This window comes from Scyliorhinus torazame, chromosome 7 (assembly GCF_047496885.1).
Source record: "Scyliorhinus torazame isolate Kashiwa2021f chromosome 7, sScyTor2.1, whole genome shotgun sequence".
Classification (NCBI taxonomy): domain Eukaryota; kingdom Metazoa; phylum Chordata; class Chondrichthyes; order Carcharhiniformes; family Scyliorhinidae; genus Scyliorhinus; species Scyliorhinus torazame.
Window position 1 is genome coordinate 120,029,640 of NC_092713.1, and position 17,733 is coordinate 120,047,372.

Sequence of the window (17,733 nt, forward strand, 5' to 3'; positions counted from 1 at the left end):
TAGTCCCAGCAATGCCAGGTTTGAGTGGTGGCCACTGTTATGGAAGCCAGACTGAAGGCAAGTCCAGGGTATGGGTGCCTGACTGGCAGGCCCAAGTGAGTGGGGGGCTAAACAAACTTTAGCTTGGGCAATTTCTCTTTCCTAACTTGCCAAACTTGAAAAGTTACTGGCTTCGGATGAGTTGGCCCTTTTGTGTCCTTGTTTTGTATTTGGATTGGCAAGGTTTCCACGTCCCCACTATATTATTTATACCAGGAAAAATGGCAGATCATATTCCATTCAGTGAAATGAAAATCGTTTATTGTCACAAGTAGGCTTCAAATGAAGTTACTGTGAAAGGCCCCTAGTCACCACATTCCAGTACCTGTTCGGGGAGGCTGTTACGGGAATCAAACCGTGCTGCTGGCCTGCCTTGGTCTGCTTTCAAAGCCAGCGATTTAGCCCTGTGCTAAATAGCCCTTAGTAATTATGATATGATATTTATATACATGTATAATGAATGTTTAATAATATTAGACATTATGCAAAAATGGCTTCGGAAGTAGTTGATAGATCCACGTTTGTGAAGCACAGATATAATCAAGTTTCATCGGTACGAACAATACAGAAATTATAACTGCACACAATAGAGACAAACATTTAGATTTGCATTTATTTTAATATCACATGCACAACAAGAAAAGTCAATGTTTTCCAGTGATCACTGCTCATGGTTCCTTCTTTGTGTTGCCTTCAGTTTTTCTTCATTTATACAAAGAGTGTAAAAAGCAGTAAGTTTAAACAAGATACAGAAAAATGTTTATTTCTTTGTCCTCAACTCGTTTTCGCTATTTTAATCAGATTCACTGTTAATTTTGCGAGATCTATAGTTAATGTAATGAATGCTTTTTGTTAATATTAATTATATAATGTTATCTTTTTCTTGATTAAGAGTAAGGAATTGACTCTTTATCAAATCAACACATTAGTTTCCAGTATGTGAAACAAAGTGACTTTCAGAATAATTAACAGACAGTTCTTTCACAGTGTTCTCGAATGCAAATGTAAGTGAGGAACATTATTTTGCATTGATTTTGGTTGGGATAAATTGATGTTATTGATCTGTAATCCGGGTAAAAGAAACATGTATTGGAAAGTGTTGCAACATTGTGTAATACAGTAAAACAGGTTAAATGCCAAATAATTCTCTGCACATGCAAAAGAACTTTCAACTTGCCCCTCCTAAGCTTCGTTATAAAATAAGCTTCTCTTTCCTCGATAAATCACTAAATAAACAAAGAAACTGATTGTTAATAGTAATAATAAATGTATACGGTTAGACACAAATTATTGAATAAAATTTGTTAGTTAATTTATAAATATAAACTAGATTCAGTATAATATAGTTAATTATAGAAGATATTCTTACCCATTGCACCTGAATTCATAGAACAGGAGACTAGGGGGAAAAAATAATTGTGTTAAAATTGAAGTTTTGTTTGCATTAATCTTCCTAATAAGACATTGTGCAAGATTTCTGAGAATTTTGAATAAATGATATAGTAACTGAACTTGATTTAACTGACTTTTGAGTTGAAATCATAAGATCACATTACCTGAATACATTTTCATCGGACAAAACGTGACTATTGATCCATCTATGGAAACCGGAGAGACGGTGACAGTATAAATGTCCCCACAGTAAATTTCACTTATGTCACAATAAGTGTAACCGGACATCGGGGAGCAGGTGAAGTTTGCATTGTTGCTGGTAACATTGACAATGTAGTTCACAGAACCAGCAATGGCATGCCAGTAAACTCTTAATGCATTGCTTCTTAATCTGTAAAGTTTAACTGCAGATGGGCAGCAACCACCTGATATAAAATATAAACAAAAGCATGTTAAGCACATTGACCTGATGAATAATTAACTGTACATAACAGTCCCTTACATTTGACATTAGTTTGGCGGGTTTTATGATCATATTGAAACAAAGGACCCAATAATCTACCAAACCGATATAGAATTGGGGCAATGAGCTCAATAATAATTGGACATATTCATAGATTGCTTCAAGCTTAATTATTAAAAATCCCTAAAGTTCAATGTTTGCTTTACCATTGGACCAAAATTTTTACTCTGCAAAAGATTTCTAAAATGAATCATCTCTTGTCTTATGATACATGCAAACTTCTTTTCACAGATTAATCCACACTCACCTGGTTTGCCGGTCTAACCAATGTCTATTGAATAAATAATGAATAATGGGGGCGATTCTCCGATATGGAGGCCAAATGTTCGCGCCGTTGTAAACGCCGTCGCGTTTCACGACGGCGCGAACAGGGCCTGGGCACGACCTATTCTGGCCCCCACAGGTGGCCAGCATGGCGCTGGAGCGGTTCACGCCGCTCCAGCATTGGCGCCACGCCAACCCGCGCATGCGCAGTTGGGGCAGCACAATCCTGCGCATGCGCAGTTGGGCCGCGCCATCCTGCGCATGTGCGGGGAACGTCTCATGCACGCCAAACCCTCACCAACATGGCGCCGGTGTTCTGGGGCCGCGCGCGAAAGGAGGTAGGCCTGGGGGGGGGGGAGTGGAGAGGCTGGCCCGCCGATCGGTGGGCCCCGATCGCGGCCAGACCCCATCGACGGCCACCCCGGTGAAGGAGCCCCCCTCACACCCCCACAGCCCCCCCCCCCAGCATTCCTGCAGAGTTCCCGCCAGCAGCGACCAGGGGTGGACGGCGCCGGAGGGAACCTGTCGTGTTGTAGTGGCCGCTCAGCCCATCCGGGCCGGAGAATCGCTGCTGGCCGGTTCTCCGAGTGGCCCGGTGCAAATCGCACACCGCTGGTTTCTGGGGGGGGGGGGGGGGGGGGGGGGGAGAATCGCGTGCGGGGTTCGGGGCGGCATGGCGCGATTCACGCGGCGCCCCGGCGATTCGCTCACCCGTTGTGGGGGGACGGGACAATAGCGCCCAATATTTGCACTGTTTTTACACATTGAAACCCCTCAAAGCACTTGATAAAAAGAACACTTTTGGAGTGCAGTGCCCATTGATAAACAGACAAATGTTATAATGAGGGAGGGGCTGTCAATTCTGAATTTTTTTTTAAAAACCTTAAAAATACAGCATGGGGTTACATGTCCATTTTTAATCAATTGGCTAACTAACTTAAAAGATGCAGAATAAATACTTAAATTCAGGGGCAGCACGGTGGTGCAGTGGGTTAGCCCTGCTGCCTCACAGCGCCGAGGTCCCAGGTTCGATTCTGGGTCCCTGTCTGTGTGGAGTTTGCACATTCTCCCCGTGTTTGCGTGGGTTTCGTCCCACAACCCAAAGATGTGCAGGCTAGGTGGATTGGCCACACTAAATTGCCCCTTAATTGGAAAAAATGAATTGGGTACTCTTAAGTTTAAATTTTAAAAAAATTACTTAAACTCTAAATTGACAGTCTGTGAATTGGTAACTGCAGATAAAGACTTCCACTATAAAACACTTTGCGCTAATTATGAAAAACAATTCCATGCCTGCAACTGTGCAGGCATCATATTTTTGTGTTAAGTGTAAACTTGTGCTTCTTTGTAAAGAATAACAAAACTGACTGCAGGAACAATTCCTGAAGCGTATCTTGATCTTGAGATAAAAATAATGAAGATTAATTTGACCTCAGATAGCTATCCAGGCCACTTGCTGGTGATGTTGCAGCAAGGTGGTCATCATGCCAGGAGGTCAGGTTGATTTTGATAACCCAGTCTTATGTCATATTTGTATTGAGCCAGTGACTAAAAACTGAGCTCCAGGGTTAGGGGTAGGAGGGGGAGGGGAGGGTGTGCAAGCCACAGCCTCAGGACTGCTGCACTAGCAGGTTGCCCTGATAGCTTCCAAAGTGGGGGTAAGGTAGGTTTTTGGAGGTGAGATCTGGGACTGGATTCTCTGCACCCCGACGCTGAAATCGCGGCTGGCACCGGGGTGGAGAATCCAGTTTGACACTGTAATCGGGGCCGGCGATTCTCCAGGCACCGAAAAGCAACGACACCGGGGAGTGCGCCGCGCCGCCGGGGGGCCATTGCCAGAGACCTACTCAGCAATCCTCCACCCTCGACCGGCTGAGTTCCCGGCGACATGGAACTGACCTGCTATTGCCGGTCGGAATGCTCGCTGCGGACTCAGTCCTTGGCCACCCTGGTCGGGGGCGGGGGGATTGGAGACTAGGGGGTGCCTTATAGGCGGCCGGGGAATAAATGTGCGGGGTTTAAGGGTCGGGCACGCAGCCGATCGGGGGTCTCTTTCTTTGGTCTGGTTCCGCGATCCGAGTCCACCATGGAGCACGGCGCTGCCGCTGGAGGCCGCCACCGTGCGCACGCGCGGCCTCTGAACCGGATGTGCAGGGGCCCGTATCTGCAGCAAAAGCTGTAAGATTCACTCCGGGTACCTGATAGCCCCTTGCAGGGCTGGGAATTTGTTTCACTTTTTTGCAGGAATGTCAGGAGTAAAACTCCACCGTTTTGACGCTGGCGTGGGGACATTGTCTCAATAATGGAGAATCCAGCCCCTGGTCCCTGGGAGGATTGAGGGGCGTCTCAGTGGTCACCAGCCAAGCAGGCCTTGTGAGCCAGGCAGAACACTTATCATTCTGCCCCCACAATCAGAGTCCTTTTTAAAAATGATTTATTCTTTCACGGGATGTGGTCACTGTTGGCAAGGCCAATATTTGTTGCCCATCATTAAGTGCCCTTGAGCCAAGTGGCTTGCTAGGCCATATCAGGGGGCGGTTAAGAGCCAACCACATTGCTGTGGGTCTGGAGTCACATGTGGGTCAGACTAATTCAGGGTGGCAAATCTCCAACCCTAAAGGGCATTTGTGAACTAGATGGGCTTTTACAACAATTGATGATAGTTTAATGGGCACTGATGCTGAGACAAGCTTCATATTCTACACTAATTGGTTAAATTTAAATTCCATCAGGTGCCATGGTGGAACATGAACTTGTGTCTCTGGAGCATTAGTCAGGGCCTCTGGATTCAGAGTTCAGTGGCATTGCAACTATCAATACACCACGGCCTTCTCCCCCATTACTGACATAAGAACATAGGATTGGGGAGCACGAGTAGGTCATTCGATCTTTTGAGCCTGCTCCATCATTTAATAAGATCATGGCTAATCTAAATGTGGCAATAGCTGCACCTTTCTGCCTGACTCCCAGTAACCCTTGACTCCCTTGACTTTCAAAAACCTATCTAACCCAGCCTTGAATAAATTAAATGACCCAGCCTCCACTATTCTCCGGGAAAGGCATTTATACAGACGAATAGCCCTTTAAGTCTATGGTAAACCACTGTTGCAGCTCTATTAGGTGATGTATGGTAATACAGGTATGGCGGTAGTCCCTGCCTGCTGGCTCCGCCCAGTAGGCGGAGTATAAATATGCGTTTCCTCCATGCTGCAGCCATTTCCCCAGCTGCTGTGGGAGGCCACACACCTTAGAGCAATAAAGCCTCAGTTGTACCCAACTCAAGTCTTTGTGCAATTGATCGTGCATCAATTTATTGCTCTAAGATTTACAAAAGATGGACCTCCGTATCAAACCGGATCGCCTGCAGCTGGATCCACATTCAAGCAACGCCAAAAAGGACTTTCAACACTGGCTAGCTTGTTTCGAGGCGTGTATTCAACTCGGCGTCCACCCCTGTCTCGGAGGCTCAGAACATACAGATCCTGTACCAAGGTTGAGCTCCAGCGTCTTTCCGCTAATCTAGGATGCGCCGAACTACGCCGAAGCCATGACGCTTCCCAAAGATAATTACGCTCAGAAGACGAAGTCGCTCTTCGCCAGGCACGTACTCGCCACTCGCTCTCAACTCCCTGGTGAGTCCATAGAAGACTTCTGGCGGGCCCTAATCCCACTCATCCGGGACTGGGACTGTCAGGCCGTTACAGCCACTGAACATTCAAACCTCCTCATGCGGGACGCGTTTGTTACGGGGATTGGGTCGGATCTCATACGTCAGCGACTGTTAGAAGGGGCCACGTTCGACCTAGCAGAGACAAAGAAACTAGCGCTCTCTATGACGGTCACCTCGCGCAACGTTCAGGCCTACACCCCCAGCCGCGCGGCCCACCCCTCCTATGCATCTTGGACCCCACAGACGGTCGCCCCAGCGGGGGCCTTACCCAGCCAATACGCCTGCGCCACGCGCCAGCGAACCCCGGGGGTCCCCGAAGTTACTTTTGCGGATAGCAAAAACACACCTGCCAAACCTGCCCGGCCCGTGCTGCCCTTTGTAAGGCTTGTGACAAGAAGGGCCACTTCGCCATGGTGTGCCATGCCCGCGCAGTCGCCGCTATGTCCCCCGTCCTCCTCGTTTACGGACAATGGGCGCTGCCATCTTCACCTCCCTGGACCACGCGCGGCCAGTGGGCGCTGCCATCTTCTCCCCCTCAGACCACGCGCAGCCAGTGGGCACCGCCATCTTCTCCTCCTCAGACCAAGCATGGCTAGTGGGTGCCGCCATCTTCCCCTCCGAGCAATATATGCAGTCCATGGGCGTCGCCAATTTGTCCTCCTCAAGATCTTCAGACTCCGCCATCTTGTCTGCCCCACGGCACATGGGCACCGCTAGCGTGCCAGGACCTGTGCCCCCCGGTCTCTCCATCATCCGACACCAGCGACGACTGACCACGACTCGCCTCAGTGACCATCGACCAGTCTCGTCCACACAACCTGGCCACCGCATCGACCAGAGTTAAAATCAACGGACACGTGACCTCTTATCTGCTGGACTCCGAGAGCACCGAAAGCTTCATCCACCTGCATACGGTAAGGCGCTGCTCCCTAGCGGTACACCCTGCCAACCAAAAAAATCTCCCTGGCCTCCGGATCCCATTCCGTGGCGATCCGGGGGTACTGTACAGTCACACTTATGGTCCATGGCGTAGAATTCAGCGGCTTCCGCCTCTAAGTCCTCCCTAACCTCTGCGCTGCCCTGCTACTCAGCCTGGACTTCCAGTGCAACCTCCAGAGCCTAACCCTGAAATTCGGCGGGCCCCTACACCCCTCACTGTGGGCGGCCTCACGACCCTAAAGGTCGATCCGCCTTCCCTCTTTGCAAATCTAACCTCAGATTGCAAACCTGTCGCCAGCAGGAGCAGACGATACAACACCCAGGACAGGACTTTCATCAGGTCCGAGGTCCAGCGGCTGCTTCGGGAAGGCATCATCGAGGCCAGCAACAGCCTCTGGAAAGCCCAAGTGGTAGTAGTTAAAACTGGGGAGAAACACAGAATGGTCGTGGACTACAGTCAATCGGTACACGCAGCTTGACGCATACCCCCTCCCACGCATATCTGATATGGTCAATCAGATTGCACAGTACCAGGTCTTCTCAATGGTAGACCTCAAATCTGCCTACCACCAGCTCCCCATTCGTAAATCGGACCGTCCATACATTGCCTTCGAGGCAGACGGCCACCTCTAACACCTCCTCAGGGTTCCCTTCGGCGTCACCAATGGGGACTCGTTCTTCCAAAGGGAGATGGACCGAATGGTCGACTGGTACGGTTTGCGGGCCACCTTTCCGTACCTAGACAACGTCACCATCGGCGGCCATGATCAGCAGGACCACGACTCTAACCTTGCCAAATTTCTCCACACCGCCACTCTCCTCAACCTCACCTATAACAAGGTGAAGTGCATGACCCTCTTAGCCATCCTCGGCTATGTGGTCCAGAACGGAGATCTGGGGCCCGATCCCGACCGCATGCGCCCCCTCATGGAGCTCCCCTTCCCCCACTGCCCCAAGGCCCTCAAACGCTGCCTGGAGTTCTTTTCGTACTACGCTCAGTGGGTCCCAAACTATGCGGACAAGGTCCGCCCACTCATACAGTCAACCCATTTTCCTCTGACGGCCGAGGCACAACAGGCCTTCGCCCGTATCAGAGCTGATATCGGCAAGGCCAGGATGCACACAGTAGACGAGATGCTGCCCTTTCAAGTAGAGAGCGACGCATCAGACATCGCCCTAGCCGCCATGCTCAATCAGGCAGGCAGACCCGTGGCATTCTTTTCCCGCACCCTTCATGCCTCAGAAATTCGGCACTCATCCGTCGAAAAAGAGGCCCTAGCTATCGTTGAAGCTGTGCGGCATTGGAGGCATTACCTGGCCGGCAGGAGATTCACTCTCCTCGCTGACCAACGGTCGGTAGCCTTCATGTTCAATAACACACAACGGGCAAGATCAAGAATGATAAGATCTTGAGGTGGAGGATCGAGCTCTCCACCTACAATTACGAGATTTTGTAGCGCCCCGGTAAGCTCAACGAGCCCCCAGATGCCTTATCCCGAGGTACATGTGCCAGCGCACAGGTAGACCGACTCCGGACCCTGCACGACAATCTTTGTCACCCAGGAGTCACACGGTTGTACCATTTCATAAAGGCCCACAATCTGCCCTACTCCGTCGAGGAAGTACGGACAATCACCAGGGATTGCCAGGTCTGTGCGGAGTGCAAGCTACACTTCCACCGGCCAGACCGTGCGCGCCTGGTGAAGGCCCCTTTGAACGCCTCAGCGTGGATTTCAAAGAGCCCCTCCCCTCCACCGACCGTAACACGTATTTTCTCAGTGTGGTCGATGAGTACTCCAGATTCCCCTTGCCATCCCATGCCCCGATATGACGTCTGCCACCGTCATCAAAGCCCTCAACACAATCTTTGCTCTGTTCGCTTTCTCTGCCTACATCCACAGTGACAGGGGATCCTCCTGCATGAGTGATGAGCTGCGTCAGTTCCTGCTCAGCAGGGGTATCGCCTCCAGCAGAACGACAACCCCTGGGGAAACGGGCAGGTAGAGAGGGAGAATGGGACGGTATGGAGGGCCATCCAACTGGCCCTACAGTCCAGGGACCTCCCGGCCTCCCGCTGGCAGGAGGTCCTCCCTGATGCACTACACTCCATTCGGTCACTACTGTGCACCGCCACTAACACACCCCATGAACGTCTCTTTTCCTTCCCCAGGAAGTTCACATCCGGGGTGTCGCTCCCAACTTGGCTCGCAGCTCCAGGACCCGTCCTGCTCCGTAGGCACGTCCGACTCCACAAGGCAGACCCGTTGGTGGAGAGGGTGCAATTGCTCCATGCAAACCCCCAGTATGCCTACGTGGCGTACCCCGACGGCCGCCAGGATACTGTCTCCCTCAGGGACCTGGCACCAGCAAGTCACACACACACACACCCCGGCCTGGCACCACCCTCCCCTCCCCCGGTGCTCCCAGCAGCAACACCCCCCCGGGACCATCCGTCCTCCCCCTGCCCATGCCCGAGGATGAAGAGGATTTTGGCACGCTCCCGGAGGCTCCGGACATCAGACCAGCATCGACATCGCTGCCACCGCTACGCCGCTCCCAGCGGCACATCAAGGCCCCGGACAGGTTAGACCTCTAACTGGTCCACTGGACTTCAAAAGACTTTTATTTTCCCTCTATCAAATGTCAATGTAAATGTAAAAAGGAAACCATTTGTTGTATATTGTTCTTCACCACCCCAGCCGGACTCAATTTTAACAGGGGGTGAATGTGGTAAACCACTGTTGCACCTCGATTAGGTGATGTACGGTAGGACCTGTACTACAGATGCATTGGTAGTCCCTGCCTGCTGGCTCCACCCAGTAAGCGGAGTATAAATATGTGTGCCCTCAATGCTGCAGCCATTTCACCAGCTGCTGTGGGTGGCCACACATCTTAGAGCAATAAAGCCTCAGTTGTACCCAACTCAAGTCTTTGTGCAATTGACCGTGCTTCAAAGTCTCTAGTCTCTGTTCTGTTCTGCCCAATCCCCCTTTAATGGGTTTTCTATAGCCGGCCTCATCGCCAACTTGAGGTCCCCCTGGAGCTCGATTGAAGGAAGCTCCATCAACTGCTCCATCGATGGGTGGGTCGGTGTTTGTCTTGGTGACCCGGTTCGGTCCACCATGCTTCGCTACACATGTCTCCCTCGCTCTGAGGTTGGGGTTCTCCTCTCCTAGTCTTTCGGCTCTGTGGCTCATTCAATGGCAATTCTTTGATTGGTTGTTAGTTGGGGGTAAGGATGGGGTGGATTTTGTTGGGTTTTGTGTCCAGTTAAGGGTCAATTTAGTGTGACCAATCCACCTACCCTGCACATCTTTGGGTTGTGGGAGTGAGACCCACGCAGACACGGACAGTGACCTGGAGCTGGGATCGAACCTGGGTCCTCGGCGCCATGAGACAGCAGTGCTAAGCACTGCGCCACAGTGCAGCCCTATTGTTTTACCTTTTAACCTAGCTTCTCAGTTCCATATGTAAATTCAAGTCACCCATGATTATTGCAGTACCTTTCTTACACACTTCATTTATTTCTTCCTGTATGCTCTAATCTACAATGTAATTACTGTCAGGAGGCCTATAAATTACTCCCACAATTGACCCCTGACCCCTTCTATTTCTTATCTCTACCCAGATTAATTCTACATCTGGCTCTCTTGAGCTAAAGTCACCTCTTATTAATGTACTAATGCCACCTTTAATTAGCAGGGCTCCTCCACCATCTTTATTTAGCTTCCTGTCTTTTCAAAGTGTCAAATCCCTTCAATATTAAGACCTGAACCTTGGTCACCTTGCAGCCATGTCTCTGTAAAAGCTATCTGATCTTACATTTTTATTTCTATTGCACTAAAAATACATTACTTTTGTTATGAATGCTGCACGCATTCAAATACAGAACCTGTAACTCTCTTTTGACAATTTTTACAATCTGCTAAAACCACATCCTCCTCCCAAACTATTTTGTATAACATTCTCGCTACCGCCCTAGTTACGTGACTCACTGAAACTGGTCCCAGACAGTTCAGATGTAGACCCTCCCAATGTACAGCTCCTTGGTTTCTCCAGCACTGGTGCCAGTGCCCCATGAATCAAAACTCATTTCTCCCATTCCAATCTTTGAGCCACACATTCAAATCCCTAATCTTATTTAAACTAAGCTTGTGTCTCTGGTGATAATCCAGAGGAGCGGCACGGTAGCACAGTGGCTAGCACTGTTACTTCACAGTGCCAGGGACCCCGGTTCGATTCCCGGCTTGGATCACTGTCTGCGTGGAGTCTGCATGTTCTCCTCGTGTCTGTGTGTGTTTCCTCCGGGTGCTCCGCTTTCCTCCCACGAGTCCCGAAAGACATGCTGTTAGGTAATTTGGACATTCTGAATTCCCCCTCTGTGAACCAGAACAGATGCCAGAGTGTGGCGACTATTTTCACAGTAATTTCATTGCAGTGTTAATGTAAGGTCTACTCATTATTATTATAGGTTATTACTGTTGAGCTTCTGTTTTCTTAATTTAGGCTTCAAGTACTCACAATCACTGCTCTGCTCTCATCCATACAAGTCGCAAGAACCTGGAAACAATTGGACAATTGCAAGAACTGAGGACCGCCACTTCTACCTTCTTGATCTCTTTAATCATCTCACTTTAGTCACAGTTTCCTGCCCCAGACCACCAACCAAATCAGACCTTATCATTTTTTGTATTCATTCAAGGAATGTGGGTTTCACTTTCCACACCAGCAGTTAATGCCTATCCCTAATTGCCCTGTGATGGCACACTTTGGTTTTCTCAGAATATGGTCAGTCTGCTCTGGGGTCACAAACTGACCTCTGCTGCACTCTCTCTCCCTTCAATGATGGCTAATGGTGTCTCACTGCTCTCCTGCGCCGCGTCCCCCCCCCCCCCCCCCCCCCCCCCCCCCGGCGTTGTTTTATGGTTTCTCCCATCCTAGGAGTTCATAAGACCATAAGACATAGGAGCAGAATTAGGCCACTTGGTCCATCGAGTCTGTTCCGCCATTCAATCATGGTTGATATGTTTTTTATCCCCATTCTCCTGCCTTCTCCCCACAACTCCCGATCCCCTTATTAATCAAGAACCTATCTATCTCTGTCTTAAAGACACTCAGTGATTTGGTCTCCACAGCCTTCTGCGGCAAAGAGTTCCACAGATTCACCACCCTCTGGCTGAAGAAATTCCTCCTCATCTCAGTTTTAAAGGATTGTCCCTTCAGCCTGAGATGGTGTCCTCTGGTTCTGGTTTTTCCTACTAGTGGAAACATCCTCTCCACGTCCACTCTATCCAGGCCTCTCAGTAGCCTGTAAGTTTCAATAAGATCCCCCCCCATATCCTTCTAATCTTCAACGAATACAGACCCAGAGTCCTCAACCATTCCTCAATTTCCATTTTAATTGGATCCGCCACATGACTTCAGGGGCCACTCAGCAGTACCTGATGATCAGTGCTGTGGTGGACACAGCAACTGGGGGGCCTGTAGGTCACTGCCACCGCCTTTGGGATGCAACTGTTGCATTTTATGCCAGATGAAATATGGAAAATTTAGCTAATGAGATAGAATTGCAATACAAATGACTGCAAATTGAGCATCTTCATGTTCAAACTCAATGTGCTCACCTGATCAAATCTGAAGTTTGGGTTTCACTACTGGATAAATGACGTACATTTATATCCGGAATTATGTTTAATAATAACAGAATAATGTAATTCATATAAATGGAACCTCTCTACTCTGTACTTACTTGATGAATATCCATGGTAGTTGCACACTGACATCAATCCAGTTTCACTAACGGCGCTTAATGACACTGTATAGTTGGTGCTACAAGTTATACATCCAAGAAGGCAATGAGTTTCTCCAGTGTGGCATTTAGCCTGTCCTTTGGATGATTCCAAGACTGTAGTATATGACTGTGCTCCAATTGCAGCAGTCCAACTAACGTTGGTCATTGACTGTGTAATCTGCGCCACTGAGAAGTTATTTGGGCAGCAGGGTGCTTTGGAGGAAAATGGAGAGTTTACCGTTAAATATGTAATTTTCCATTTCTTCAGCTTTATCCCTGCTATACAATATTCACCTCCAAGAAATTCCTTTGCAGTGATCCTTAAAAAATGCTGAAATTCTGAGGTTATCGGAAAAACGTCGTGATAAAATGGACAATTAAAAGACTGAGGCTACTGTTTCTCTCTCTTACATATTTGGATGCAGATTGGCCTACTTTGAATAATCATAAAAATGAAAATGTAAGTAGAGGCCTACTAAGGCATTATTAAAGTAACAAAATCGCACTAGTGACAAAAGTTTTAAAGAGTAAGTATAAACACATGAAAATTATTTGGAGGAATTGCAATTGTTCATGGTGCTGCTCAGATTAAAGCAAGTGGACACTTTAAACATTTGAGAAATGCTTGGATAGGCTGTGGTTCCAAGTTTATCCGGCCCGCTTGGCATGAAACTTTGATTTTAACTAATTTAAAAGCAATGTTTCCCTCTCACAGATACCAATTTTCACCTCTCTCCATCTCTTCCCTCCTGCAAGAGTTGATACTTTGTGAAGGTATTGTTCCACAGACACCAGTGCCAGTTAATCTCTAATCCGCTCTATGTAGCCATTATGCCTATGTCAGCTTCAATAGGATATTTAAATTGAGCCCAAGAGCATTAAAGCACAGTGGGCTAAACTGCGGGCTTGTAATGCAGAACAAGGCAGCAGCGCGGGTTCAATTCCCGTACCGGCCTCCCTGAACAGGCGCCGGAATGTGGCTTTTCACAGTAACTTCATTGATGCCTACTTGTGTGAATAAGCGATTATTATTATATTGTACACCCTTGTCCTCAAACAATATCCATATATTACTTTTTAAATAGGGCCTGTTAGACAGAAAAAACTTGGAGTTATGAGGCGCTTTAAAAAATCTCCGGAAGTCCCAAAACGCTTCGCAGCCAATTAAGTACTTTTGCATTGCTGTATTGTAGGGTATTCAGCAAGCTATTTCTCTACAGCATGGTCCTACAATAAATGACCAATTAAATGGTGTTAGTGAATCTGGTTGCGGGATTAATGATCGGAATGACATTGGAAGAACTTCCTTGCTCTTCTTCGGGTGGTACCTGGGATGTTTCATGCACAAATCCACAACTTTCTTATCAGTGGTAACAATTTTGGTTGATTTTCTCTGTCCTAACACAGGACTGCTGAGGGGAACCACAGTCAACTAATGCCTAAGATTAACTGGGAGCAACTCAGAACAGATGAGGATTATGAATCTGAGAATTGCCTGGTCCAAGTGGTGACGTAATTGTGTAAATCAATTGAACCATCACAGAATAGATGAAATATTCAGCAATCATTTTGCACAATGTCTAAGATCATTTCAATGAAACATGTTTTGCGCTAAATGAAATTTTCTAAACAAGTTGTTATCTCTTTACCAGTTTCTAAAGGCAGACTGTAGCTGGGTAAACTCTTCCCTTCTGGAGTTGTGGCCACTGCACTGACAGAGAATGTAGCTCCACAGGGGAGGTCAGCGATTTCGCAAGAATGTCCTGAGCTATTGCAGGATCGGACCCCTGCCTTTCCGAAAGCAAACACCTTGTACATGGCATTACGATTATTTTGGTGCCATAATACATTAATGGTTGATGGATTCACTTTTGTAATATTTAGAATGCTGGGACTGCATGGTCCTGTGGGGGGGAAAAATAGATATTTCAAACTCTCAGCTATTCAGGTAATTTTTTCTATTTTTTTGCTTCAATGATTAATAATTAAATGAATAATGTAATAAATTGTTTTTAATATCAGTATAATCCAACGAAAAAACTATAATCCATTCCAATTCACTACTTGATTTTACATTATCCATATTATAAAGCACTGTGTGAAATAAATGATAGGAATTAGATTCTATTTATTACAGCTTTGATTCTATTTGGTACAATTGATTGGTTTATTAGAGCTCAACGAAATGTTTGATAAAAATTAAGTGCACACAACCCATTTGTCATTTTACCTGTGGTGATTGACTTTTTCTGGCATGAATAGTTGAAGCCCCTGATATCACTGTAGGAATATACAGTCATATTATAGATGGTGTTGCATTTCAATCCAGACAGTGTACAGATTGTGGAAGTATCATTACAGAACACCACTGAGCTCGCATCTTGGGCTTTGGTTTCATACATCTCGGCTCCACGAGCTGGATTCCATTTTACCTCAATAGTGTCACTTGAGACAAACAAGGCTTTAACGTGTGTTGGACAACAAGGTGCTAGGACACAAAGAATGGACATTTTCAAACAAGTAACGGCAACAACTTTTGCAAAAGTAATGTTTACAGGTGCAGAGTACTAATTGGTAGATTGTGTAGATTGTGGTATTACATTGTATTTACAGCACCAAAACTGGTCATTTGGCTAAACATATCTCTACCGGTGTTTATGCTCCACAAAAACCTCCTCCCAGATTATATAATCTCACTTATTAACATACCTTCCTATTCATGAGCCCCTCTGCTTATGACAGTGTCTTATATTGATAATATATTGTAATGTCTTATGTTGTGAGCAACATGGTAGCACAGTGGTTAGCACTGTTGCTTCAGGGTCCCAAGTTTGATTCCCGGCTTGGGTCACTGTCTTTGTGGAGTCTGCATGTTTTCCCCTTGTCTGGGTGGGTTTCCTCCGGGTGCTCCGGTTTCCTCCCACAGTCCAAGGATGTGCAGGTTAGGTGGATTGGCCATGATAAAATGCCCTTAGTGTCCAAAAAGGTTAGGTTGGGTTACGGGGATAAAGAGGATGGGGTGGAGGCGTGGGGCTTAAGTGGGGTGCTCTTTCCAAGCGCCGGTGCAGATCCGATAGGCCGCATGGCCTCCTTCTGCATTGTAAATTCAATGCTTCCATGATGAAAATATTTGATACGCGCAGTAATTGCAGTAAAAACCACATGAGATAAGAATAGCAAGGTCATCTATAGATAGAGAAGGAGTGGATGTGAATTGCAGCACAGAATGAGGTGGGGGCAGGAGAAAAGCCCACTATTCCTACTGGAAGGACATCTGCTCCATTTCAAGGGGTGAGCTATTACCATGGCCCCATCAAGCTGCAGGCACTGAACATTGTTTTCTTCCAGCTCACCAGCTCCGGGCCAGCATAATGTCGCAGCAGCTGACATAGCTAGGAGGTAAGTTGGTTTAGGGGGCAGTGCAAGGTAGCAGCGGCCCACAGTATTTTTACAGAGCCCAGATAAGCATGCCAGCTCTTCCTCAAAGGAATAGTTCCATGCTTACATTATTGGTGCCGCTTCTTTTTAACTTCACGCAATTGTTCCGATAAATTGCACTGCGGTCCGATGTACTTCATAGGGCTCTAATATTTAGGTAGCCCCCTGGGTGAGGTGCCAGTAAATAGGGCAGTAGAGTGGTAATAGGGCAATAAGCAGTGCACAGTGATTTCAACTATTGTGTTACTCTGTCAGGCAGATCATATGTTAAAATGAATAGTCCCTGTTAAAGACAGCACAGAATGGAAGTGCCTTTCTTCACTAACGGGATCTCATTGTGATTTCACAATATGATGGGTCATTGAGATCCTTTATTTTGAGTCAACTTAAATGTTATATCTCAGTCCATTAAAAATTGGCCAATGAAGCAACAAAACGGTCTGCAAAAATATGTGACATGATGGATTACAATTATTTGTTTTTTGATATGCTACTAATATTAATAGCTGAGGTGGGCAAATTGCTATGTTTTGGGACTGTGTTTTTAATTTAAGGCAAATGAAGGGAATCTTGTGACTTGTTCTGTAATCTGCCTGTTAGCAAGCTTGGGTGATTTGATTATTAGACTGAGCCCCAATTGTTTTACTGGGAAGAAGATGCAAGGTGTTTTCACTTGGCCTGTGTTACAATAATGGACAGACAGTGGGCTGGATTCTCCGCCGGCGGGATGCTCCGTTTTGCCAGCAGCCCGGGGGTTTCCTGACGGTGGGGGGCTGCCCCACAATGGGAAACCCCATTGACCAGCCGGAAAAACGGAGCATCCCGCCGGCGTGCTGAGCCAGGAATCTTGCGTGACCGGAGAATCTAGCTCAGTGAGTCTCAAAAGTCCCAGAAAGGTATCAAGAATGTTGGGTTATAAACAGGCGTGTTTTAAACTGTCCATTTACTTTCAAGGTAAAAGATGTTTCAAGTAATCAACATTTCTTCCTAGATATAAGGCTCATATGTTTCATATTGCTATGGATATGGACTTTGAGAGGAAAGGGTCGAAGATATCCGTGAAAACTCACAGACAAGTTAGTCTGCCAGGGCCCAGGAGAGGGAAAGCAGCCAAAGGCATCAAGACGCGATGGTTCTCCACACAGCAATGCAGGTGGGAGCTCATGCTCAGATTGAAAGGACTGAATTCATGAGGAGATAAAGTGAAACTGGAACATTCGCCTAGCTTGTGCAAGAAGAAGAACCTCCAGGGAGTAAAATTGTAATATGAAAGAGAATTCTGAGATTAAAATTTCACAGACTGAGAAAGGGAAGGAACAAAAGCAAACCCCCAGAAGCTAAGAATCACCTTGGACTGGTTCAGGGAGAATTGAATGTTTACTTAAAGGACAGTGTAACGTATATCCGTGACGTGTGTATTTGATTGTGCTGAAAAGGGGGATGTTCTGTTTTGTAATTTAAAGTATAAGTGACCTACAACGATAGTGTTTAACCAACAGTGCTTTTAGTCTTTTGCTTCAATAAAAGCCTTAAAATGTGAAATCCTAGAAACTGGATGCAGCGATTTTGGAGTTTATATGGGCGGGGAAGGTACCTAGAATGAAGAGGGCCCTGCTACAGAGGCAGAAAGGCCGGTTGGCGCTACCGAATCTGCTGCATTATTACTGGGCGGCGAAT

At 47.1% G+C, this 17,733-nt stretch overlaps 1 protein-coding gene across 1 annotated transcript in view; it reads right to left on the reverse strand.

The window, feature by feature from the left end:
• Window positions 1–634: 634 nt before the first annotated feature.
• LOC140426524 (fibronectin type III domain-containing protein 7-like) overlaps window positions 635–17,733 on the reverse strand; it is a 38,240-nt gene continuing 21,141 nt past the window's right edge. The window contains exons 8-13 of the mRNA XM_072511404.1: window positions 14,849–15,106; window positions 14,268–14,522; window positions 12,577–12,831; window positions 1,596–1,856; window positions 1,409–1,438; window positions 635–1,265 (exon numbers count right to left, since the gene is read on the reverse strand). Of these exons, the coding sequence (XP_072367505.1) occupies window positions 1,222–1,265; window positions 1,409–1,438; window positions 1,596–1,856; window positions 12,577–12,831; window positions 14,268–14,522; window positions 14,849–15,106 (1,103 nt within the window). The 3' untranslated portion in view covers window positions 635–1,221. The remainder of the gene's footprint in view (window positions 1,266–1,408; window positions 1,439–1,595; window positions 1,857–12,576; window positions 12,832–14,267; window positions 14,523–14,848; window positions 15,107–17,733) is intronic.